The sequence below is a fragment of the Sorex araneus genome, chromosome 4 (genome assembly GCF_027595985.1).
Source record: "Sorex araneus isolate mSorAra2 chromosome 4, mSorAra2.pri, whole genome shotgun sequence".
NCBI classification, from domain to species: Eukaryota; Metazoa; Chordata; class Mammalia; order Eulipotyphla; family Soricidae; genus Sorex; species Sorex araneus.
The window spans coordinates 197,842,113-197,866,238 of record NC_073305.1 but is presented as its reverse complement, the minus strand read 5'-3'; the positions used below and the strand labels follow the sequence as shown (position 1 = coordinate 197,866,238).

General features: G+C 56.3%; 1 protein-coding gene across 2 annotated transcripts; it reads right to left on the bottom strand.

The window, feature by feature from the left end:
- Positions 1 to 22: 22 nt before the first annotated feature.
- Positions 23 to 23,446, bottom strand: POM121C (POM121 transmembrane nucleoporin C). 2 transcript variants are annotated; one of them, XM_055135085.1, is made up of 13 exons: positions 22,884 to 23,446; positions 21,563 to 21,778; positions 21,171 to 21,329; positions 18,366 to 18,446; positions 16,254 to 16,425; positions 7,160 to 7,251; positions 6,578 to 6,648; positions 5,618 to 5,742; positions 5,425 to 5,527; positions 5,143 to 5,337; positions 3,021 to 4,661; positions 1,912 to 2,034; positions 23 to 1,768 (listed from the first exon to the last, which is right to left on the bottom strand). In XM_055135085.1, the coding sequence occupies exons 1-13, from the start codon at positions 23,435 to 23,437 to the stop codon at positions 1,671 to 1,673; spliced, it is 3,630 nt and encodes a 1,209-aa protein (XP_054991060.1). In that variant the 5' UTR covers positions 23,438 to 23,446; the 3' UTR covers positions 23 to 1,670. The 2 variants fall into 2 exon arrangements, with proteins under 2 accessions (XP_054991060.1, XP_054991061.1); XM_055135086.1 differs by having other exon boundaries at positions 5,618 to 5,736.
- Between the last annotated feature and the right edge of the window lie 680 nt (positions 23,447 to 24,126).

Below are 24,126 nucleotides of genomic sequence, written 5' to 3'. Positions count from 1 at the left end.
AAGAGGCAGAAAGAACACGGTCTCCAACAGATCACAGTTTTCCTTGTTTATTCTTAATGACTTATCAAGGAGAGAAACCTCACACCCAAACTCGAAACACCAACCCGACTCAACAGGAACCACGTCTCATCTATGCGGAGTCCCAGGCTCCACCTGCCGCTGGGACGGAGGCGCGGGCGGCCAGTCGGGTGTCCAGCCCCGGGCCCCACCTCCGCCTGTCCACCCCTGCCAGGTCCGTGGGTCTCAGGCCCCCCCCTCAGCTCACACACAGTTCGGGGTTACCTGTCCCCTGCCACCAAACATCGCCCGCCGTCAATGGGGGAGGGCCTAGGTCTGTCCACGTCACATTGTTCTAAGAAGAATCCCCCTTTCTAGGCCGCTCCGGAAGGCGCACCGTCCCTCGGGCTCTCCTCAGGCATAACTTAACTACAGCTACTTCTAGTCAGAGCATCTACACAACCGCCTCCTGAACCAAGCTTGAAGGAATTTAAAAGGCAATTTAGCTTAAATACAAAAATAAATTTTTATTTTGTTAAAAAATGTTTAAATAGTTTTTTTCTTTTTAATTTAGACACACGCACTCATACTTCTCCCAAAGAGGATGGGCGTGGCAGCAAAGGCGCTCAGGGGGCAAGCGACTCACAGTTCAGAGCGCGGGTCAGACTTCGGGCTCCTAGTGGACACTGGGGTCGCGTGAGTGGGAGACACCTCCGCTCCTCCGCTCCCCCTCGCCCCGTCCTGGGCTGCCAGCCCTGAAGTCCAAACACCATTTGCAAATCCAGGAGCGGGCCGCTGGCCGGAAGCGGTGCTCCGTCCTTGAAACAATAAGTCCGGCACTAGCAACATGCCGCCACTCATACAATTCAATTCTTCCTCCAAACTCGATTCAAAGAGCACTAGACATGAGCATCAGACAGACAGCAACATGGGACAAGGCTTTAAACAGACAATCCTGGAGGGGCCGGTGGGTGGGAGGAGGCTGCGAGCAGGTGCGCAGCCGGCGCCTGAGGACCAGCCCCTCTCGGAGCCGGGGCTCGCCCCGGGAACTGCCAGGCTAACAGTCTTGAGCCACCGGGCTTCAGGGGCCAAACCGGCAGAGAGGCTTGGGGACAAAACACCGACTCCGATTTGGCAGGGGAAGGACCAGCAGGAGCGCCACCCACCGGGCTCTCCAAGGCAAAGCTAGACTCAAGGTCATTCTGAGGAACAAATCCTGCGGAACCAGTGAGGGACCAAGCAGCGAGAAATGGGGCAGCAGTCCCCTAGCGGGACCTGAGAGAACCGCGTTTAATAGCCAAGCAAGGTAAAGCTCTAGGGATGCCCCAGCCCCGGCAGGTGCACACGCGACGCACCCAGCCAGGCCTGGGCCTGAGACCCCCAGCAAAGCTGGGTGAAAGGGAGCCCCCAGTCAAGCTCAGACACTGGCCCGTCGGGGACAGGTGGACACTATGTACAGGCGACTCGCGAGTCCTCTCCAGCCTCCCTGCTGGGTCTGGTCACGGCAGGGGCGAGGCTTCCCGTGGCCTCCCAGTGCCCGGGCCAGCGTCTGCGTGCTGCGGGATCTCGGCTGGGGCCACCTCCCGGGACCGATGCTGGAGGCTCTTGCTCGCTCAGGGCAGGTGTCAGGCCGGGACGTGGGGGGCGGGGACTGGCCAGGCCGGGCCGCGGGGCTACTTTTTGCGCGTGTGCTGCCTTCGGGCCTGCAGCCGCTGTCGAGCCCCTGGGGTCTTGGATCCCGCTCCGATGGAGAAGGAAGGGGCTGTTGATCCTGGAAGGGTTTAAGGAGATCGTGTCAGAGCGGCCGAGCATCCCAGCAAGAAGGCGGTCAGCTGGTCTGGGAAGTGGGCTGAGGTGCCCGCTGCACACTGGCTGTGCTGCCTGCCAGCCCCGCCACACCTCGCCCCCACTCACCAAAGGGTCCAACTCCGACGAAGCCTTGGGTGGGTGTTGAGGAGGCCCCGAAAGGGAGGCTGCTGCCTGCTGCACCCACCCCGGAGCCAGGGTTGCTCTGACCGAAGGTGGGTGTGGAGGTCCCTAGAGACAGAGCATGGTTAAGACTCGGCCGGAGAACTTAGGGTGTCCCTGCAGATGGGAGGGAGGCCAGGGCAGGGCTGTGCAGCCTGTGTCTGGGGGGCTCCCTGTAAGGCCCAGGGTTTCCCAAGAGGTCAGTCTGCGGCCAGGCCTGGGCTCGGTGCACGAACCCCACCTCAGAGCTGGGACAGCTCCCGGCTGCCCCGTCTCACCCCCACAGGTCCCCATCATGGGCTTCAGCCCGAGCTCGGTGTTTGCCCGTCCCTCTCATCCTTTTCTAGAGCCACAGTGACCCCCAGCAGCTCCCCACCTTCCCTCCGCACACCCCAGGCCTCCCCCGAACCAGCCCATCCAGTCCGCAGCTCTCACGTCTTCTCAGCACCGCGGAGGGCGAGATGACGTCAGCCGCCCCAGCACCCACAGTGCACCTGATAGTGCTCGCCTCCTTCCCGGACGGCCAAGAAATTGCACCAGGGCTGGAGTGATAGCACTCCAGTGACAGGGTGTTTGACTTGCACGTGGCTAACCCAGCTTTGATTCCCAGCATCCCATATTGTCCCCCAGGAGTAATTCCTGAGCGCAGAGCCAGGAGTAATCCTGAGCATCGCTGGGTGTGATCAAAAAAAAAAAAAAAAAGCACCTAACACTGGCCAGGACAGCTCAGACCGTCAGACCAGCCTGACCCCTCGGCCTGGCCCCGCTGCCCCACCTGTCACACGCTTCCTGTCTAGTGCACATTTTTTGTTTTGTTTTTGGACTCCCCCAGCAGTGCCTGGTCTGGAACCTAGGCCAGCCTCGGGCACTACAGCTGCACCACCCCACCCGCATCCCCTGTGGACACGGGCCCCAAGGCCCTGCGATGCTCCACACCCCCCGTCTGGCCATCCTGTTCATCTTGAAGCCTCTGGCCATGCTGCTGGTGACTGCAGGACGCAGGCCTGCCCCCACCAGCTCTGCTCCCCACCCGAGGCCCGCCCACCCCTGCTCACCTCCAAACACAGGCTTGCTCTCGGGCGCGCTCGGCACGCTGAAGGCAAAGGGTGTGCTCTGGGCGGGTGCGGCCAAGGGGTTCTGGCTCAGGCCTCCCCCAAAAGGGGCAGTGCCGGCGGTGGTCCCACTCTGTCCTGTTCCGAAGTTGAACGCCCCCGAGGTGGAGCTGGTGCCAGGGTTGGCCACACCGAGCCCAAAACCCCCGCTGGCCGCCGGGGCTGCGGAGCCCCCGAACGTGAAGGGTGACGGGGCTGTGCTGCCGAATAGCGAGGTGCTGGCCCCGCTGCTGGGAGTCTGGGTAGTGGCGGTGCCGAAAGAGAAGACAGAGGTGGTGCTGCCGAAGGCCGGCTGGGTGGTGGCGGCGGTGCCAAAGGTGGAGCCTGTGGGCTTGAGGCCACCGAAAGTGTACTGGGTGGAGCTGTCGAAGGTGGGCTGGGCGGGGGTGGGGGCTGCGGCAGGGGCGGGGGCTGCAGAGTTCCCGAAAGTGAAAGAGCCGCCGAAGCTTGGGGCCAGGGCTGGCTTGGCTGCCCCCTGGGATGTCCCGTCAGTGGCCCCGAAAGTGGGCTGGGGGTTGGCCGCGGGGTAGGATGGGAGGGGGGCCTTGGTGCTGGAGCCGAAGGGAATGTTGAAGGTGGTGGGTGCGGCGCTGCTGGTGGCCGCAGCCGGGGCTGTGCTCAGGGCGCTGCCGAAGCCCGTGAAGCTGGAGCTGCCGCTACTTGGAGTGGCGCTGGGCAGGGCCTGGCCGAAGGTGGCGGCCGTGGTGGCCGGGGTCGCAGCAGGGGACTGGCCAAACTGGAATATGGAGCCCAGGGCCGGGGGGAAGCCGGTGCTGGAGGTGGCGGGCGTCCCGAAGAGGAAAGGCTGGGAGGAAGCGGCCGTGGTGCTGGTGGTGGTGGCGCTCGTGCTGCTCCCCACGCTGGTCACTGCGCCCACAGTGAAGCCGAACAAAGGCTTCGTGGCCGTGGCCGTGGTGGTGCTGGCTGTGGCCGCAGTCGCCGCCGAGGAGGTGGCACTGGCCGGGCCTGTGAAGAGGGGGGCGCTGGCGCTGGTGGTGGCGCTGGCGCTGGTGGCGGCGGGGGTGGGCACGAAGGAGAAGGGTGTCAGCAAGGGCGCGGACGGAGGCTGCCCCAGGCTGTCGAAGATGGGCTTGAAAGTGGGGGACGAGGAGGCGGTGGTGGTTGTGGGGGGCGCAGAACTAGAAGAAGCTGTGGGAGCTGCAGGAGCTGCAGGAGCTGCCGGAGCCGCCAGGGGGGCCTTGGGCGGGCTTGTGGGCACGGGGTCTCCCACCTCGCTTTTTGGTGGGGTCTCAAAAATGGGCTTGAACACCGGAGCTGGAGACACCCCAGGAGCCACAGAAGCGGGAGGGTTGGAGGGGGGCGTGCTCAGCATTCCCAAGAGAATACTCTGCTTGGGGGCCGGCGAGGGGGCGGCAGTCGTGGCCGGAGAGGCCGCAGGGGCCTTGGGGGTCTCAGTGATGGGGATTGTGGAGGAAGTCGGGGTCAGCCCCAAGAAAGTGACCGAGGGCTTGGAGTCTTCGGAGGTGGCTGGGAGGGGTGCTGGCGGGGGGGCAGCGAGCGGGGTCAGGAGACTGAGGGTCTTCGGAGGCGAGGGGGCCTCGGAGGTGGCCACAGTGGCAGCCCCTGTGGAGAGCAGAGAAGGGAGGGCTGAGCGCAGCCGGGAACTGGCGCTCAGCCGTCTCCTGTGCCACGGAACACGGACGGGGGCCCACGAGGACACGCGGGACAGCCTGCCCCGGGCACTCAAACCCAGTGACTTAAAGACACTTGCCTCACCCTGTCGCCTGCCAGGAGCCGTGTCCGGGAGCCTGGGGCAGCCTCCTCCCACCCCCCAGTGCACACTGCCTGACCAAGGGTGCTCAAGTAGGGTGTCTGCAGAGACCCCTCCGAGATCAGCACGGACAGGAGGCTCCACACTGGCTTCCGAGGAAGGGCCAGTGCCCGCCCCCACCCTGGCGACGCTGATGGCAGACGGAACCCAGTGTCCCTGCCAGGGGCTCGGGCTTCCTTTATGGTTCCTGCCCGCAGGCAGCGCCAGCCACTTCCCTGCTGCTCACTTCCTGTTCCCTGACGGTAGGGTGCGCCCGCGGCAGTGCCCACTGACCCGAGGAGGCGGGAGGCCCCGGGGAAGCCTGCATCTTCTTCAGGCTCTCCAGCAGCGGGTTCGAGTTGGTGCTGGGCTCCGGCAGTGAGGCCGCAGGGGGAGCAGCCTCGGCTGCAGGCGACTTCATGGAGAAAGCGGGTGCGGGCGCGGGCGCAGGCGCGGGCGGGTTTTCAGGGACAGAGCCCGGGGCTGCGTCTAAGGGAGGAAGCAGAGCACGGGCTGTCGACGGTGTGTCCTTCGGGAAGGCGGGGGAGCTCCGCAGGGAGAGTGGGCGCCCCTTACCCGTCTGGTCCTCCAAGACCTTGTTGAACCACTGCAGAGAAGCTTTCTTCTCCAGGTCCAGGTCCTCGGCCGTGACCGAGTAACCGAGCTGGGGTGGTGGGGGCTGCCAGGAGGGAGGGGAGAGTCTTGGTCAGAAGGAGAAGCCCGCGGGAACCAAGCTAAGTGGGTGGCGGGACAGAGGGACAGGCCATACCAGTGTCAGCTGGTCCCCTCGCCTGGAGGGCAGCAGCTGGATCTTCCGCTTCCGCTGCCCGGAGCCGCCAGGCGTTGCCGGGGAGCTGAACGAGCTCTGCTTCTTGGAGGAGGCCGGGTCTGCAGCTAGAGGAACAGATTGCTTTCTCCCTCTCTGAAGACACGCAGACTGGTCTGTCTACTGGGTTTCTGAGTTTGTCTTGGGGCCAAATCTGGCTGTGTTCAGTTAGCCCCGCGGGGCTCAGGGGGTCAGACCTGGGCCGACAAGCTTGCTGCCCACCGCACTGTCTCTCCAACCCCAGCCCGCTGTTTTTAAACAGGAATTTCCCCGTTTATCTCTGAGAGGTTTTATCCTCATAGCTTGAGATCTGAGATGGCATTTAAGATCATTTCTGGGGCTGGAGCAATAGCACAGCGGGTAGGGCGTTTGCCCTGCACGCGGCCAACCTGGGTTCAATTCCCAGCATCCCATATGGTCCTCTGAGCACGGCCAGGAGTAATTCCTGAGTGTATAGCCAGGAGTAACCCCTGTGCATCGCCGGGTGTGACCCAAAAAAGCAAAATAAACAAAAAAAACCAACCAATCAAACAAACAACCAAACAAAAAAAGATCATTTCTGTCAAGAGGCTGGCAAATGACAGGACTGGAGCCACAGTACATCGGGCAGGGCATTTGCCTCACATGCGGCCGACCCGGGTTCGATCCCCAGTATCCCGTATGCCCCCCGAGCCCTATCAGGAGTAATTCCTGAGTGCAGAGCCAGGAGAGTAAGCCCTGAGCACTGCTGGAAGAGGCCCCAAAACAGAGGCTAGCAAGCGAGAAGCTGCCCCCCCACTGCCCGGGCTGACCAGCACGCTCAGAGCCCTCCCTGCTGCCAGGTCCCCGTCCCCCCTCCCCCCTGGAGACAGCTGCTGGCTATGCAGCCCCCGCAGCCTCGCCCCGAAGCCCCAGCCCGTTCACCTTTTTCTCCCTGGGACTCCTTGTCCGTGACCAGCGGGGTTGAAGTAGACGGCTGGGTCAGTTCCTCTTCTCTGCGGGAGCAGAGTCAGAGCGGGGCTCAGAACGGCTTCCCGGCGAGCAGCAGCGTGCAAACTGCCCACGCCCTCCTCACCACCCAGGGGTCTGAGGCTAACCCATCTCAGAATGTCAGCATAAGAAAGCAAACTCGACAGCAAGGAGGGACGGAGGCAGTTCCAAGAAGCCCCAGAATTGTCCCAACACGCTGTCGCCATGCTGTGCCAGCTGGGTAAGGAACCCGCCTTTCACACGCAGCACCGACATGTTCAAACAAGCATGAAACGGGCATCTTTAAAACCCTCCTTAGAACCCGCCGCAGACAGAGCCGTGCCCGAGGGGGCGGCCTTCCAGCCACTCCATCTGGGACGGCAGGCGCGGGCAGGTGGGGGTGGGGGTCCCGAGCAGGAGGTACTGCACCAGCCCCTGGGGATTCTGCATGAGAGATGGACACTGCGTTGTCCCCTGGGCTGGCTGTTTCTCCCCAGCCTCCCTCCTCGGGCCACACAGGGAACGCCGCTACATTACCTCATCTTTTTGGCTGGCCTCTCAGGGGTCTGCGAGCGTGACGAGGCCGGGCTGGAGAAGGGTGACGAGCTGGGCCCTGTCCTCTTCCACAACTAGGGAGCAAACACATGGTCTGTGACTGGCCTCCGTCCACAATCCGGCGCCGACCCACAGCAGGACTCTGCTGTTATCTGCAGGGAGTAAAGTCTCTTTCCGAAGAGAATGAAAATCTTTTGTACCCAAAACTCCAGGGAGCCCAGCTGCGACCGACTCCGGTGGGGGAGTCTGTCAAACATGTGAGGTTGCTGCGGGAGTGACAGCACAGCCGGGAGGGCACGCGGTTGCCCTGGTTCCAGATACTCGGTGTCCCATTCCGTCCCCCAAGCACCACTGGGACTGATTCCTGAGTGCAGAGCCAGGTGTGGCCCAAAACAACGACAATAACAACATCCTGATGTTGCCACTGCCAAAGCAGTAGCCGGGCCTGCTCCTGCATCTGGGACAGGCGGCAGAGCGGCAGGCGGGGCAGGGGCAGAGCAGCTGAGAGTTCCCGAGGAAACAGTCCATGAAGGGCTCGGGGAGGAAGGCTAGTCGGCCACTCTGTCTCGCTGTCTCAAGGCTCACGTGATCGGCTTCACTTCTGAAAACAGGCTGTCGGACAATTATTTCCCTCGGCAGCGTTCCTGGGCTGGAGGCCGGGGTCTCACGCCCACTCTATCGCTTATGACCTCACGACATGCACGGTGCTTGTTGCGGGCGTTGAGCACACACCTGGCCCGTCTCTCGGACAGAGCCCTTTGCAGCAGTCTGCCTGCAGAGCTGCTGACGGGTGCACACGCCCGAGTAAGTCACCACTTACCCTCAAGACAAACTGGGCGGAGGATCGCCACCAACATTTTCCTTACTAGAACGGCGGGATGTGAGGTAAATACAGGGGCGGGGCACGTGCTGCAGAGATGTGAGACTAGGGTTCTATCCACCCCCCACCCCCTACAATGACAGACACCGATAACTACACGAAACCCTGGCGTCGAACAGCAGAGTTCCACACAATACTGTCATGAAACCGGGGCCGGAGGAGTGACAGCACAGTGGGGAGGGTGCTGGCTAGCTGACCTGGGTTCGATCCATGGCATCCCACAGGATCCCCCAAGCACCACCGGAGTAATTCCTGAGTATAGAGCTAGTTGTAAGTCCTAAGCACTGCCAGTGTGGCCCAAAGACCAAAAAAATAAAAATAAATAAAAAAAAAATAAATAAAAATCAAAGAAACAAGGCTCCAAGGTTCTGAATGAACCTGGGCGAGCACTGAGATCAGCTGTCTCGTGTTCTCCGCAGGGAGAGGGGAGAAAGGACATACTTAGAAAGCGGGCCAGAGTGATATAGCACAGTGGCAGGGTGCCGAGCCCCACCGGGAGTGATGTCTGAGCACAGAACCAGCTACTGTGCACTACAAAACCCGGAGCACTAACCAGTGTCGCCCCAAAACCAAAAACAAAACCACAGCAAACAAAAAGAACAAACCAGAAACAAAACAAATATGTGGACCTCTCACTTTGCTTTGTACATTTTATTTACGGGGTTGGAGGGAGAATTTAGTCCACACCAGGAAGAGACTGGGGCACACCAACCAGTACTCAAAGGACCCTGTGGTGTCAGGGACTGAACCTGGGTCAGCCACATGGAAGATAAGCACCTTTTCTATCTATACTAGTTGCCTAGCTAGTATAGTCATTTTTTAAAAAAGGGTGAGGGGGCCAGGAGTGATTCCTGAACGCAGAGCCAGGAGTAACCCCTGAGCATTGCCAGGTGTGACCCAAAAAGAAGAAAGAAAGAAGAAAGAAAGAAAGAAAGAAAGAAAGAAAGAAAGAAAGAAAGAAAGAAAGAAAGAAAGAAAGAAAGAAAGAAAGGAAGGAAGGAAGGAAGGAAGGAAGGAAGGAAGGAAGGAAGGAAGGAAGGAAGGAAGAAAGAAAGAGGGAAGGAAGGAGGGAGGGAGGAAGGAAGGAAGGAAGGAAGGAAGGAAGGAAGGAAGGAAGGAAGGAAGGAAGGAAGGAAGGAAGGAAGGAAGGAAGGAAGGAAGGAAGGAAGGAAGGAAGGAGTAAGTGAGGCCTGGATAGCTCAGCGGGCCAGAACGCAGGCTTTGCAGGCTGCCGTCCTGGGTTCAACCCTGGCTCTGCATCCCTGAGGGATACTTTCTCCCTGAAAAGTGGACGGTGAGCCACATAATGGCTGGAGTCTAAATGTGTCCTGGAGGCCCGAGTGACAGTGGGTACAGCAGAGGGGTGTGCCGGGCATGTGCCCAGCCTAGTTCGATCCCTGGCCTCCCATATGACCGAACAGAGAGACTGGAATAAGCCCTGATAAAGGAAAAAAATGAAGAAAAAAGAAAGTATCTCTAAGGGTAGAAATGAAAGAAACGGAAAAATGTCAAAATAGTAAAAAAATATGATGGGTGGCTTCCAAAACTGTTCTTTAACAATATAATTTTGGCAAAAGAACCTCCTTAATCCAACAAAAGCTGAGAACAACAGCACCAAATACCCTGGGGACACGGAGGTCACAGCCACCAAGTAAGGTCAGATGCCTGCCACCGCTTCTGGTCGACACTCTAGTTGCTTCTGCTTTTTGTTTTGTTTTTGGGCCACACCGAGCGATGCTCAGGGGTCACGCCTGACTGCATTCAAGAGATCATTTCCTGTAGAGCTTGGGGGACTCTACGGGATGCCGGGGACTGGACCCAAGTAGGCCGCATGCATGGCAAGCGCCCTCCCCACTATACTGTCGTTCCAGTCCCTCAACATTCTATTTGAGATCTTAGACAAGTGCATGCAGCAAGGCATAAGCTAACAACACACAAAAAAAGGAGAAAAATGGTGGGGAAACGATCATGATGAGGCTAGCACCTCAGCACATAAACACTAAAGAATGTGCAGACGGTCACTCAGAATTTAGACAGACAGACAGACAGACAGACACACACACACACACACACACACACACACACACACACACACACACACAGAGCCTTCAGGGTTAATTCTGACTGTGCTCATTAGGATCATTCCTGGCAGTGGGAAACCTTTCCTGGCCACGTGAGAGGCCAGTGAACTACCCCATACTCTCTAGCCCCTAGCAAAACATCCTTAACACAGAAACTAGTTACACTGCTATACAGCAAACAACATTTTAAAGTTACTATTGATAAAGCATATAAAAAATGTACCTAGGAATAAGTTTAAGATATCGAGGGGCTGAAGCAATACAATAGAGTGGGTTGAGTGTTGACTATGCGTGTGGCCGATCTGGGTTTGATCCCTGGCATCCCACCTCAGATGACCTCCAAGCACCGCCAGGAGTGATCCCTGAGCACACCCAGGAGTAACCCCACTGGGAGTGGCCCAAAGCAATAAGAAAAACAAAGATATGTAAAATGCAGAAGTTAAAGATGACATAAAGATATGCCATATTCATAAACAAGAAGAATCAATATCGCCAAAACACGTATTTGCTCCAAAAGAGTACAAATTAAAGGCAATCCCAACTGTCTCATCAAGCTTGTCTTCAAAGAAAGCTGCAACGTGAGTCTAGAATCACATTTATTTTTTATTTTTTGCTTTTTTTGGGTCACACCCAGCGATGCTCAGGGGTTACTCCTGGCTTTGCACTCAGGAATTACTCCTGGCGGTGCTTGGGGGACCATATGGGATGCCGGGGATCGAACCCGGGTCGGCCGCGTGCAAGGCAAACGACCTCCCCGCTGTGCTATCGCTCCGGCCCCTAGAATCACATTTAAAGAAAAAGAAAAGAAACCATTGCTGGAGAGACAGTACAGCAGGTAGGGCACCTGCTTTGAAAGGGACCGACCCAGGTTCAATACCCAGGACCCCACATGGTTCCTGGAGCCCCACAAGGATTGCTCCATGAGCACAGAGCCAGGACTCGGCCTGGAACACCCTGAGAGTGTGCTCCCAAAACAACAAGTGGGGCTGGAGCAACAACAGCACAGCAGATAAGGGCGTTTGGCTTGCACACGGCTGACCCGGGTTCGATTCCCAGCATGCCATATGGTCCCCCGAGCACTGCCAGGAGTAATCCCTGTGCATTGCTGGGTGACTCCAAAAAGGAAGAAAAAAAAGTCAAAACAAATAAGTAGGGTTTCCAGTAAAAAGCAAGATTCCATCCTGTCAGTTTTACCAGTTTCCAATATATGCCATGGGAATGATTCTATGTATACTTAAAGAAAAAAGAAATCAACGGTGCAACAGAGAAGACCATAACCATACCTTCACATCTGGTGTTTTCAAAATACATCTCTAGATATTCACATCGGTGCCCGCTGCCTGATGACCACGGCCAGCCTTGATGCATACTGTTCCCACCAGAGCACCAGGTAAGGTCTCTGGGCAACAGACTATTTCAACACAGCACACACCCAGTCTGACCCCCTGCCAAGGCACACTGTTTCTAAGCTTCGCTTTCTATGAAAGGAGACAATCACATTCTGGCTAGTTCCACGCTGGACCAGAAGTGGGCATCTGGGCCTGCCACGGGTGATCACTGCCCCCTGCCCTCGAGAGGCTCAGGTGGGATTATTGACCCCTGCTCTGCGCACAGTGGCTCAAACTCATCCACCAGCCCCTGCCGCCAAAGCTGGGTGGGTGTGAGGGCCGGGGATGGGCACCGACCCCAGGGGGCACTGACGCATCTGGCAGCAGCACACATGCATGCCCGGAGAGGAGGCTCTGTCTCAGATAAGTCAATCACCAGAGCTTAACAGCCAGGCGCAACAGGCCTATATTCTATTACTACTTGTTCGACATTAATCAATGGAGGATAAAGGTAACCACACAGTTAAAAAAAACATGTATCTTACATACTGATATGAAGTAAGTACATAAAGCAAAGACAAGCTTTCAAATATGAGCTTAAATGACTGAAAGTGGAAGTTTACAGAAAGACTACATACAGTTTGGGGGCAAAGGATAATAAAAAAGGGAATAAATGTGGAAAGGGAAAGGAAAGGTATAATATGGAATGAAAACAGATGGAACTTTGAATTCTGTGCACTGCTTATGTTTTGGGAAGTGCCTAAGTGATTTATATATAATTGTATGTAAATTTATATACATATTAATTAAAAACAAACTATACTGGAAAAAAACCCACAGAAATGCCAAAGGTGACACATAGTACCAAATAGATCTTGCTACATTACCATATTGATGGTTTAACCAAAAAAAAATTTCATAATACTTTATAATGAAAAAGTGTTTGCAAGTACATTCTAATTATCTACAGAAGGGTATCAATTCTAATTGTAAATTACAAGCTGGGGAGAGCCTGTTTGAGGGCTATACCCAGCAGTGCTAAGGGCTTACTCCCGGTGGGCTCAGGGGAAACAAACTGAACCAGCATGCAATGTGAACACCCTAGCCAAAAACAAAAACCACTATCGCTCTGTCCCCACAAAACATTCTTAATCTGAATTCAGTCTTAACTGTTAATGACAGATCGTGTCTATTTGAAGGAATCAACTTTTTTTTTTATGTAAAAGTACCTAAAACACAGAAAACCTAAGAATCCAGGCCTATACTTCTACAATGCTGATCTTTCTGGAGAGTGTCACGAGGCCTCCCACCCTTCCCGCTGTCGTGATGCCCATGGTCACACACACGCTCAGTCGTGCTTGTTGGGTCACATGCCCGACTGTGTGCTGGAGATGGCACACCTGTGGCATCAGGGGTCCAGAGGGCTGAGCTGCCCCCGGGCAGCATGCACACCTCAACCCTCCTAAAGCTGAGACGCGTCTCCAAAGAGCCCTTTCGACTGGCAGGAACCAGGGCTTCTCAAAAAAACAAACAGGCTCGGGGCTGGAGCGATAGCACAGCGAGGAGGGTGTTTGCCTTGCACGTGGCGACCCGGGTTCTATTCCCAGCATCCCATATGATCGCCCAAGCACTGCCAGGAGTAATTCTTGAGTGCAGAGCCAGGAGTAACCCCTGAGCACCGCTGGGTGTGACCCAAAAAGCAAAAAATAAATAAATAAATAAAAAACCAACCCAAACAGGCTTCAATCTGGGTTGAAAATGCACCAAAATAACGATAATTTTGAGCCCGAAACAATGTATCTATTAAAAACAACTGGGATCAACACATAATTACACATATGGTGATTTGAAAGAATCGCCCACCTGCTAGCCCAAGGTGGGAGTTTACTTATCAAATAGGACCACCGGGGCTGAATGGAAGTATAGGAGGAGAGAAGGCACTTGGCTTAGAGGTGGATGGTCCCCAGGACCGCATATGGTCCCCCAAGCGCTGAGCCATGAGCACCCCTGAGAACTACTGGGGATGGAGTAAAACCAAAAGGTCACAAGAGCAGAATCGAGGACCAGACCGAAACCCGAACTCTGTGATCACTATCAACCTCAGCAAAGAGACGCAACTGGATCTCACATGCTCCTGCTACGAGGCCACGGGAAGGACACAGCATCACCATGCACTACTCGGCCTCGACAACTGACCATGGATCTGAACAAGCCACAGCTTCTGACTGCCCATGTGCCAAGAGAATGGGGGACAGGCTTCTGATGACACTCTAACAACGCAAACTAAACACAAGAAATGCCACAGAACAAAAGCATAGACAGTTTCAAAAGCATGAAAATAGCAGTGAAACAAACAGATCAACCATTGGTAACGAATTTCTGATTTCTCAGCCCAAATTAATGTAGCACGATAGTCTGGAACAAGAAGGGCAATCAGAACCTAAGTGACATTAGTTACCCCCGAAGAATGATTCTGTTCTAGAACAATAGCATTGAAACTGTCAATCTGTATTTTTTTAACATGGGGCTGTAGAGAAAGCTCAACGGGCTGGAGAATGGGCTGGAGTACATGTTGGCACCTGAGCTGCTCCCTGGAGCCCACGGTCCTCCAAGCACCACCAAGGGTGTGTCCCCACTGGCTGAAAATATACATAAGCACCTATAGATGAAAAGGTGTTTCTGGAGCTGGAGCGATAGCACAGCGGGTATGGCGTTTGCCTCGCACGTGGCTGACCCAGGTTCGATTCCCAGCATCCCATATGGTCCCCCGAGCACCACCAGGAGAATTCCTGAGTGCATGAGCCAGGAGTAACCTCTGTGCATTGCCGGCTGTGACCCAAAAAGGAAAAAAAGAAAGGCGTTTCTAATCTGTTTTAAAACACAATAGCAGCGGGGACTGGAGTGATGGTATAGTGGGTGGGGTGTTTGCTCTTTAGCTCTGCACATGGCTGACCCAGGTTTAATCCCCAGCATCCCATTTGGTCCCCCCGAGCACTGCCAGGAGTGATTCCTGAGTGCAGAGCCAGGAGGGTAAGTCCTGAGCATTTCCAGGTGTGGCCCAAAAAGGGAAAAATAAAAAATAAAATAAAAACACAAAAAAGATACAACAGCAAGAATAAACCCAGGAAACTGATGGCACCTTAGTGTTAACAACTCAAGTCCAAGGTCACTCATTGTGTGTAGGCATGGGTGGACAGCAGGGTGGTCCCGGAGGTGCTCAGGAGGACCGAGGGCCTCATCACTGTAATGCAGGGACTAAGGACACAGGGAGCTCAGGCCGCCCCACAGTGCTGGGGCTCTCAGGGCTGCAGCGATGCCGCAGGAGGTTGTGATGGGGCGCACACAAGGCAGTGCCTCGATCCCGCCACCATCTCCTAGCCTCGATCCTGCCACCATCTCTCAGCCTCATGATCTCTCTTCTGTGTGTACCTGGAGTCTGAGGTAAAAGACCTACAGGGAAGATGAGGGAGGCCACTGTGGTGCTCGGCTGAGGGCCAGCGGGGAGGAGGCTCTGAGCCCTCCTCTCCAGTCGCTTGCAGCCCTGATCATCTTCCATTTAAAAAGCATTAACAGGGGCCAGAGCAATAGCACAGCGGGGAGGGCACTTGCCTTGCACACGGCCAACCCAGGTTCGATTCCCGGCATCCCATATGGTCCCCTGAGCACCGCCAAGGGTACTTCCTGAGTGCAGAGCCAGGAGTCAGCCCTGAGCATCGCCAGGTGTGGCCCCAAATTAAAAACAAAAAAACAAAAGAACCAAGAATAAAAAGAGAGAGAGAGAGAGAGAAAAAATAAAAGGAAACGCTGAGACAGCCTTCCGGATTAACACTGCCGCATGTTCTTCCTTCCCCTCAGTAACCTCCCTCCATCTACACACGCTCTGGTATGTCTCCAGTGCTCTCTGCACCAATGCCCATCTGTTCCAGGCACTGACTGCAACAGGTACTTCCAAACATCTCTTCAGGGGTGAAGCCATAGCACTGCGGAGGGTGCCATCTTATATGCGCCCAACCCGGGTTCGACCCCCGGCACCCCATGTGGTCTCCCAAGCATCACCAGGAGTGATTCCTGCGTGCAGAGCCAGGAGAATGCCCTGAGCATCAAGTATAACTCAGTTATCAAGCAAACAATGCGCCCCCCACCACCCCGCCAAAAAAACCCTCGAAACCAAACAAAGCGAAAAATCTACTTCAGCGGCTGGAACAACAATACAGTGGGCACGGTGTTTGCCTTCCATGCAACGACCCAGGTTCAATCCCCAGCACCTCATATGGTCCCCCAAGCATCTCTCTGAGTGCAGAGCCAAGAGTAACCCCTGAGCATCGCTGAGTGTACCCAAAAAGCACCCCCCCCAAAAATAAACCAAAATCCACTTCAGTAATCTTAAAAAATAATTGTTTTCTCATTACCCTACCTGCTGTCCCATCTCTCTAGCCCCAAGAAAGATAGTTTAATTGTTCTCCACGCCAGTCCCTAAGCTGCTGAGAGGCAAGCAAGAGCGGCTCGAGTGTGGCCAGCTCGGCAGCTCTTCGCCTTCTGCCAGGACAGGCACCGTCTGGGGGAAGCCACACCTCTTCTGGGTGGAATCCACTCGTACTCCAGTTCTCCCTCTGGGTGATTTCTGTTCCACCCAGTGCAACCGTGCACAACCACTTGCCTCCGGCCATCGGGAGCTCAGGGCGTGCCCCTTGAGCTTTCCCAGCTGTGCTGAGTTCAGCGGGGACCCCGCTGAGGCGGGGTCAGTGAAGCACCAGCCCACGGTGTGGCTGGCCCCGAGCCCGGCGTACCTGCGCATGCCCGCGCGTGGAGCTGTAGGAGCTGGCGATGGCGTTGCGGCTGGAGCTGGGGATGCCACCCGTGCAGGTGCTCGCCAGGGAGCTCAGCGACGACGTGCGGGAGCGCTTGTTCAGGTGGTCATCCGCGCTCTGTGCCACGAGGCCTCGCTTCAGAGACCCCGGCCTGGCAGAGGGGAGGACAGAGGCGTGAGAGAAGGCCCATGCCCGGGCATGGCAGCTGGCCACCTTTTTCAAAAACATTTTAGGCACCATGATTCACAATTCTGTCACAGTCAATGGCAGGGTTTCCTGAAAACATTGACACCCCCACCCTCGACCCCCCGGCCCTTCTCGTTTCCCTGCCATGGTGCAGTTCAGTCCTGCAGTCACAACAGCTTTCTGAATCAATGTGGAACAGGGCACCACGTGCCTGCCGTACTAGCAGTAATTTCTGACAATACATATCTGACAAAGTCAGGGCAGGAAAGCAAATACTTAAAAATTAAATGTAGGACTCCATTTCTTCAGATTTCTAGAAAATGCACATTACAGTCACCAAAAAGCTCATCAGTAGTCGCCTGAGGCCAGGGTGGGACTAATCAGGGCACCTAGGGCGGATGCCCATGGCCCAGGGTGGATGCGCTCACGTGGCCTGAGAGACAGGGGTCAAATCCCATCGAGCTGTTCACTGGAAGTTTTAGTATATCAATTAAACTAAGCTGTGTTGGAAAATAGAATTAAGGGCCAGAGCGACAATACAGCAGGTACGGTGGCTGCCTTGCCTTGCACACAGCCGACCAGGGTTCAATCCCTGGCTTCCCACATGGTCCCCCGAGCCTCACTACAACTAATTCCTGAGTGCAGAGCCAAGAATAAGTCGGGTTTGGCCCAAAAAACAAACAAACTCAGAATTAAGGGGAACCAGTGACTTTTGGCAGCCTCCAAATGCAGCCAGCTCCCCTGCTTCTCCGCAGTGGGACAGAGGAGCCTCTGCCTGTGGTGACACCGTCTCTCTCCAGGAGGAGGGTCCCAACCACGGGCCAGCTTATCCTTGCACTCGATGCAAACAGTCTCCCCAGCTTTCACCCATGAACCCTGCCTGCAGCTGGACCAATCAAACTACAGTCCATTTGCTCCATGACTGTCCTTCAGTTTGGGAGGAGACAATCTCGCTAGCCTTGAGATTTTCCTCCTTGGAGCTATGCTTCAGAGGTTCCCAAACTCAGCTGCCGTGGGGGAAAAGCTCACTCATCATGCCCTGAAACCTGGCCCTCTTTAGCAAACACAAAGCGCCCCATGTGTCCCCACTGCACCCAAGGCTACTACACCCAGCGGGATGCCAGAGGTCCCCTGTCCACTCTGGAAACGCCGGTCTAGACTTTTCCACCCTGTGGCTCGCAGTCAGCTCACACGCGTGTCCCATGAAGACCCAGAGTTGGTCCCCAAGCATGGGTCAGCAGCCCAGCGCTCACGGCTCCCGGCGCCTTGAAGGCCAGTACTGAACTACCCGGCCCAGAGAGCCGGGCCAATTAGGCCAGGAGCGCCCCTGGCCCCTGGAGAACTGCCTGGAAAGATCCCCCCACCCAGCCCCCAAGATACCTGCCTCCCTACATCTCAGTTGGTCCACTCAGAATGAATGTCAGTTCGTACCGAACCCTATAAGCGCAATGGGACCCAGGGCTCATGGTTTGCAGGGACACCCTGACAGGAGCCGGGGAGAACTCGTGCAGCCCTGTGACCTGCAGGGACACACTGACACAGAGACTCTCCCAAGCTACTTCCCAGGCCAAAGCTTCCTCCAATGTTGTAACGCATAGAAATCTGACATTTATCACACTTCGCATGCATCTGACCCGCTGTGCAAACCCTTCCTAGGTACTTATTAAAAATACTTACCAACCCTCTCAATCTGGTACATATATTAAACCCTCCTAATGCAAAACCGATTTAGAGAGTCAGGCATGCCACTGCCAACAAGGGACTCAAAAGTAACCTTCCCTGGCTTTCGAGGCCTGCACCCCAACTAACAAAGCAAGGTGTCCACTCAGGGAAAGACCTGCTAACGAAAGTCCAGCAATGGCCTTTCTCAACAGTGGCTCCTCCCTGGGACGGCCCCTCACTTACTTAGGCACGAATGCGGCGGGGACTCCATTGGCTACCAGAGGCTCGAAGGCCGAATGGCCGCTCCCGCTGCTATCGTGGCGCCTGCGGAGAGAAAGCTCCAGTCAAGGGCTGGGGTAACGGCACGGAGGGGAGAGTGCTTACCGTGAACGTGGTCAACCTCGGTTCAATCCCTCCCTGTGCCCTGTCAGGAGTCATCCCTGAGCGCAGAGCCAGGAGTAAGCCCTGAGCACCACTGGGTGCAGCCACCCGCCCCCAAAAGAAAGTTTCGGTCAAGTGCAATGACCATTTCTCAGAGTCTACTCGCATAGTCCCGAAGCCTAATATTATTTCTTTGGCAGTGATCTCAGGTTTGACAAGGAAAGTGTTCCTTCAGATACCAGATTCCGAGACCTAAGTTTATTCTAAGACTGTCCTGGTTCCAAGGATGAAAATGACTTAGAACTTCTGGATTAGCTTAATGTTAGTTATCTTCACACTAATGTTACTTCTAATCACAAAATGAACACGTCTCAAGTCCACACATTCAACAAAAGCAGGGCAGAGAGCTAGTACAATGGGGAAGGCGCTTGCCTCGCAAGCAGCTGTCCTGGGTTTGATCCCCCACATTCCACAGGGAGCCCTGAGTAAAGCTGGGTAGGACCCAACACCAAAACAAACCACAAGCACACAAAGAGCATACTGCGGGGACTCTCACACATCTCGCAAGTGCCCGAGTGGTGACTTTCAACCTTTCAACACCTGCACACTGGCTCTGGTCTGGAACTGGCAGCCGAAAACCACAGCTCTAGAGGTTCCTATGGAAAGTCAGGGCAAACCATTCCCTACTGCATGGAAGAAGATGACTGCATGGCAAGCGTCTTACCCACTGGACTGTCACTTGGGCCCTGTTTGTTGCACCTTCTACTCACGTATCCCCTGGAGGTACTAGGGCAGAGACAGTGCAAAGGGCTGTCCACATTCTCTGCATGCAGGAAATGTGCTTCAGCTATCGGCATAAGCACGTCCCCCCAGGGAAGCTCCAAGCTGGGAGTGGTCAAAATAAAATTAATCTGAAACCACCTTGCTGACTTTATTATCCTATTTGTTTTGGGGCCAAACCCTGTAGTGTTCAGGGCTCACTCTGGCTCTGCAGTCAGGAATCACTATGGTGGGCACAGGGGACCATTTGGGGTGCTGGGGATCAAACCCAGGTCAGCTGCATGCAGGGCAAGTGCCTTACTCGCTATGCGCTATGCCATGACTCTGAGGCGGGTCTTTTCCCTTCAAGGTCCATGAGGACGGGCTCAGTCACCGCTCTATCCAGACAGCCAGAAAAAGCTCCGGCACACACGAGGGTCCTTGGGACTGAGTTTAAAAGGTAAGTGCGGGGCCAGACAGACAGCTCAAAAGCCAGCTGGGGTGCATGCTCGGCATGCGAGTGGTCCAGACTCAAGGCCCAGCACTGCAGGGTCCCCTGAGTTCTGCAGGGAGGGGCCCCCAAGACAGCAGGGAGTGAGCCTGAGCGCCAACAAATGTGACCTCCACCGTCCTCCAAGAATGGGAATGCCCCCCATGCTCCATGTTAGGGTCACACCAGCTATGTCCAGGGCTTACTCCTGGAGGTGCTTGGAGCCACATCGAGGTGCCGGGGATGAAGGCAAAGTCGGCTGTGTGGAAGGCCGTCCCTGGCCACAGAGTGGGAACTGGAAACCGAGTCTTTTGTAAGCCACCGCAATTCTGTACCCCAGTGACCTCAATCTCTTCTTTTTCAAATTCAAGAAATGAAATGCTTTAACTCCATTTTCCTCACATGAATGGAAACAAATGGCCAGAGACATAGTACAGGGGTTAGGCGTTTGCCTCGTGAGTGATCCCGGTTGATCCTTGGCAACACATAGGGTCTCCTGAGCACAGAGCCAGGAGTAAACCCTGAGCATTGCTGGGTGTGGCTCAACACCCACCCCCCCCCGCCCCTCCAAATAATGAAATTGGTTTTGTGATAAACTGACCATATTCTAGTCCTCACTTAGTCAAGCATTTCTTTCAGCATAACTATAAGACCCCTCTGGATATTACCCAAACAACTTCAGCACCAGACTGCAAGCACTCCTCCTTTCTCAAAAACGAAACTGGAGGGACCAAAGCAACAGACCGGAGGGCAGGGTGCTTGCCTTAACATGAGGCCGACCTGAGTTTAATCCCTGGCATCCCAGATGGTCCCGAGTACCTACAGGAATAAATCCTGAGTGCAGAGCCAGGTGTAACCCCTGAACTTCACCGGGTGTGGCCCCAAAACAAAAAACAAATAAAGGATAGGAGTGATAGTACAGCAGGCCAAGCACTTCTCAGCTCACATTACCCAGGTCTGATCCCACAGATGGTGCCCCAAGCCTGCCAGGAGTGATCCCTAAAACTAGAGTCTGTAAAGCTGGGTCTGAACCTAAACCAAACAACAACAAAGAAATATAACAGAGTGTTTTTAGATGAGGGTGACAATGGCTAGAGTTTGCTGTCCCATCTCTACTTCCGGGGGAAGTACATTATTGAATGTATCCCTCTGAGCTGTGGAAGAAATAAAGAGAAGTACAGCCTTTGTTAACCAAATTTTTCAGAGAAGAGTTGCCCTGGGGCCTGAGGGGTAGGGCTGGTCCTTGTACCCAGAGCCTTGCCAAAAGTGATCCTGTAGTCCAGAGTTGGGAGTAACCCCTAAGCACTGCTGGGTGTGACTCCAAAATCAGTGGGGTGTGGGGGGAGGAAGGAGTCCCCCTGTATCTTTGCATCTCTCAGCTCGCAGGGAGGCCTGTTTAAGACTGTGGGGCCTGTTACCTTCTTTTGTTTTCCTGGCCCTCGGTGAATATATGATCTTCCTCCTCCACGGCCCTTTTCTTCCTCTCTCTGAGAGCATTCAGGACAGTCTCCTTTGCACAGGGGTCTGGAGTATTACTCGGCGGAGAGGACAGTGGTGAGCTGATAACCTGCTCTGGTCTGCAAAGACAAGAGTCCAGCATTAAGGCCTTGTTGTTCCCCTGCCCCAGAGCACTTGGCTTCAGTCGATGGAAATGAGGAGCCGAACCACAAGTCAAAGAAACTGCCCCGGGCCAGGAAAACTAGTCTACTAGGACATGAAATGCAAGTCAAAACTAAAAAGAAAGAATGAAAGGCGCGTAGGGGTCTCTCCTTTGAAGAAGCAGGGGTCTCTTCCTTCAGGAACTACTCACAGTGAGGACCGGGCCAGCTTGCTGTCGGGAGGCGCGATCCTCACCGTGACGGGGCTGCACACCATTTTGGAGTTCCGCGGGGAGAGCACGGTCTTCTTGTGATAACCATTCCAGCACACTGTGGGCAGGACCCCCAGCAAGGAATACTGGGCCTGCTGGATTGGATAGTGCCTTCGAGGGGTTATTATAAATCGATTCGATAAAGTCCCACACTCCCTGCAGAGAACAGAAGACACGTGATGTAAGCGAAGAACCGGCAAAGAAATAAGGCACTCGAGAGCGGTGTGGGTTCAGCTATTTTGCAGAGCTCAAAGCAGCAGAGGGCACACTTTTGACGGCGACCATCCCCTAGGCAATCTACCAGTGAGGGGTGCAGTGGCAGCATAGCAGCAGCTGGTGAACAGCTGTCCGCCCGTGGATACCAACCATTTGCGAGAGAAACGGGAAACCGGCCCCCGCAGGTGGAACTGCAGTGAAAGCATGTGGATTAGGGACTGCAGGGTGGAACCCAAAGCGCTCAACATGCTAAAGCAACCATTAACACAGGGTCAAAAAAGCCCTGAACAGTTAGTTCCCAGCCACACAGAGTTGTTTCTCACGCGCCCAGCCCTAAATAAAGCACCAGATTTGCATATCCATACTCCCCATTACGCTACCTTTTTACTAGGTTCTGCATCTCTCAGCCTGGCAACAACCATCCTAGCTCACCCACCTCACTCTGGACTTCTGGACGGACTGAGTCCCGGGATGTGGAAAACGGCAAATATGAAGGGCTGATGGGACTTGGCAAGAATCTATTATTTTTACCAAACCTTTGTATTCCCTCGCATACCTCAGCTTTGGGGGCAAGGAAAAAAAAAAGTCTCTTTCATTTGGTCCTTTTCTGCATTAAGTCTTCTCAAAAAGGCCTTTCTTGGAAACACCTCCTTGGGCTCGGCTCATTCATAATTCCTCAACCGGGTGCAAGGAAAATCCACGTGTGTCTATACACATACCAAGCACCGCAGCGAGCCCTCCCCGGGGGGCCAAGAGCATCTTCAGCCCGCGGAGGGGCAGTTCAGCAGCTCTGCCAGCGTGGGGCGGGATCTACCCGGGGTCACTGGCCAACGGGCCCAACTCCCGCAGCAAGGGCCCAGCTCTGGCAGGACCTCGCTCCCCCAAGGCGCCGGCGGGAGGGAGGGGGTAGCAGGCCGCCGACCCGCACCGAATGTCGATCGTGGGCCCAACGGCACCGCATCCTCCCGCTCAGGTCTCCGGGGACCGGGCAGGTGGGTGTGAGCGCCGGTGCGCGCTCGCGGGCGGGAAGGCGGCGCGCTCTTACCGGGGCGAGGGCCTGCGGGCGGGCCGGAGGGGCGAGGGCCGCGAGGGCAGGAGCTGCGGGGCGCGGGCGGCCGGCGGCGCGGGCGGCGCGGGCCGGGCCGGGGCGCGGCGGCCGGGCCGCTCCCGCAGCTCCCAGGGCTCGGCGGCGGGCGCCGGCGGCGGGGGGCCCGGCTTGCCCAGGTAGCTGCCCATGAGGAGCAGCTCGGCGCGGTCGGGTCCCTCGAGGAGGCTGCGCGGCTCCAGGAGGCTCCCGTTCGCCGTGGCCTTGGCGAGCGGGGCGAGCGGGGCCCGCGGGCGCCGCGCGGGGCGGGCGGGCGGGCAGGCGCGCGGGGCGCGGGGATCGCCGCTCAGTCCCCACCAGGCCGCGGTGGACCCCACGGCCAGCCAGGCCAGCGCGGCCAGCGCCGGCACCAGGTACAGCGCGAGGCCCAGCAGACACAGGCCGACGAGCGCCGCGCCGGCCGCCCCGCCGCAGCCCCGGCCCCGGCCGTCCCTGCCGCTCGCGATGGGCCGCCGCCGCTCGCCTCCGCCAGCCGCCGCCGCCGCCGGAGACATCGCGGCTCCGCGCCGCGGCGAAGACTTAAATATCCCAGCGTGCACCGCGCCGCGCGCCGCGCCGCCGCGCGCCCTTACGTCACGCCGCGCGCGACCGCGGGGGCGGGGCCGCGGCGGGAAACGCCGTCGCCTGGCAACGCGCTCCGCCCGCCCGGCGTTCGCCAACGGCCGCGGCGCCGCGGGGCTCGGCGTCGGGATTCCGCACGCCGGCCCCGCACGGTTGCCAGGGGAGCCTGTGGCGGCGTGAGAGTAGAAGCTCCTGGGTGGGAGGGAGAGAGGCCCCGGCTCCTTCCCGGCCCCCCCAGGAGTGATTCCCGAAGCACACCGCTAGGTGCACCCCACAATCGATAAGCCAAAGCTCCACAGAGGGGCTGGAGCGGTAGCACAGCGGGGAGGGCGTTTGCCTCGCACGCGGGGGACCCGGGTTCGATTCCCAGCATCCCATACGGAGCACTGCCAGGAGTAATTCCTGAGTGCATGAGCCAGGAGTAACCCCTGTGCTTGCCAGGTGTGACCCAAAAAGCAAAGCAAAGCAAAAAATAAAAAAAGCTCCGGAGAATGTGTCCCATGTGATGTACACACGACTTCCTTAGGAAAGGAAGGTGGGGGCGGGGAGTCCCGGTTCGGGAGCAGACTGGAACAGGCAGAAATTATCTTAGAGATAAATCCATTGAAATGATCCAGTTTAG

What these genes read in the sequence shown, in the direction of transcription:
- POM121C (XM_055135085.1), bottom strand. Translation starts at nt 23,437, where the DNA reads ATGTCTCCGGCGGCGGCGGCGGCTGGCGGAGGCGAGCGGCGGCGGCCC. An exon ending in CCCGCCGCATTCGTGCCTAA is followed by an intron (nt 16,426 to 18,365) that starts GTAAGTGAGGGG and finishes CCCCTCTGCCAG; the next exon opens with GCCGGGGTCTCTGAAGCGAG. An exon ending in GGAGTCCCAGGGAGAAAAAG is followed by an intron (nt 5,743 to 6,577) that starts GTGAACGGGCTG and finishes CTGTTCCTCTAG; the next exon opens with CTGCAGACCCGGCCTCCTCC.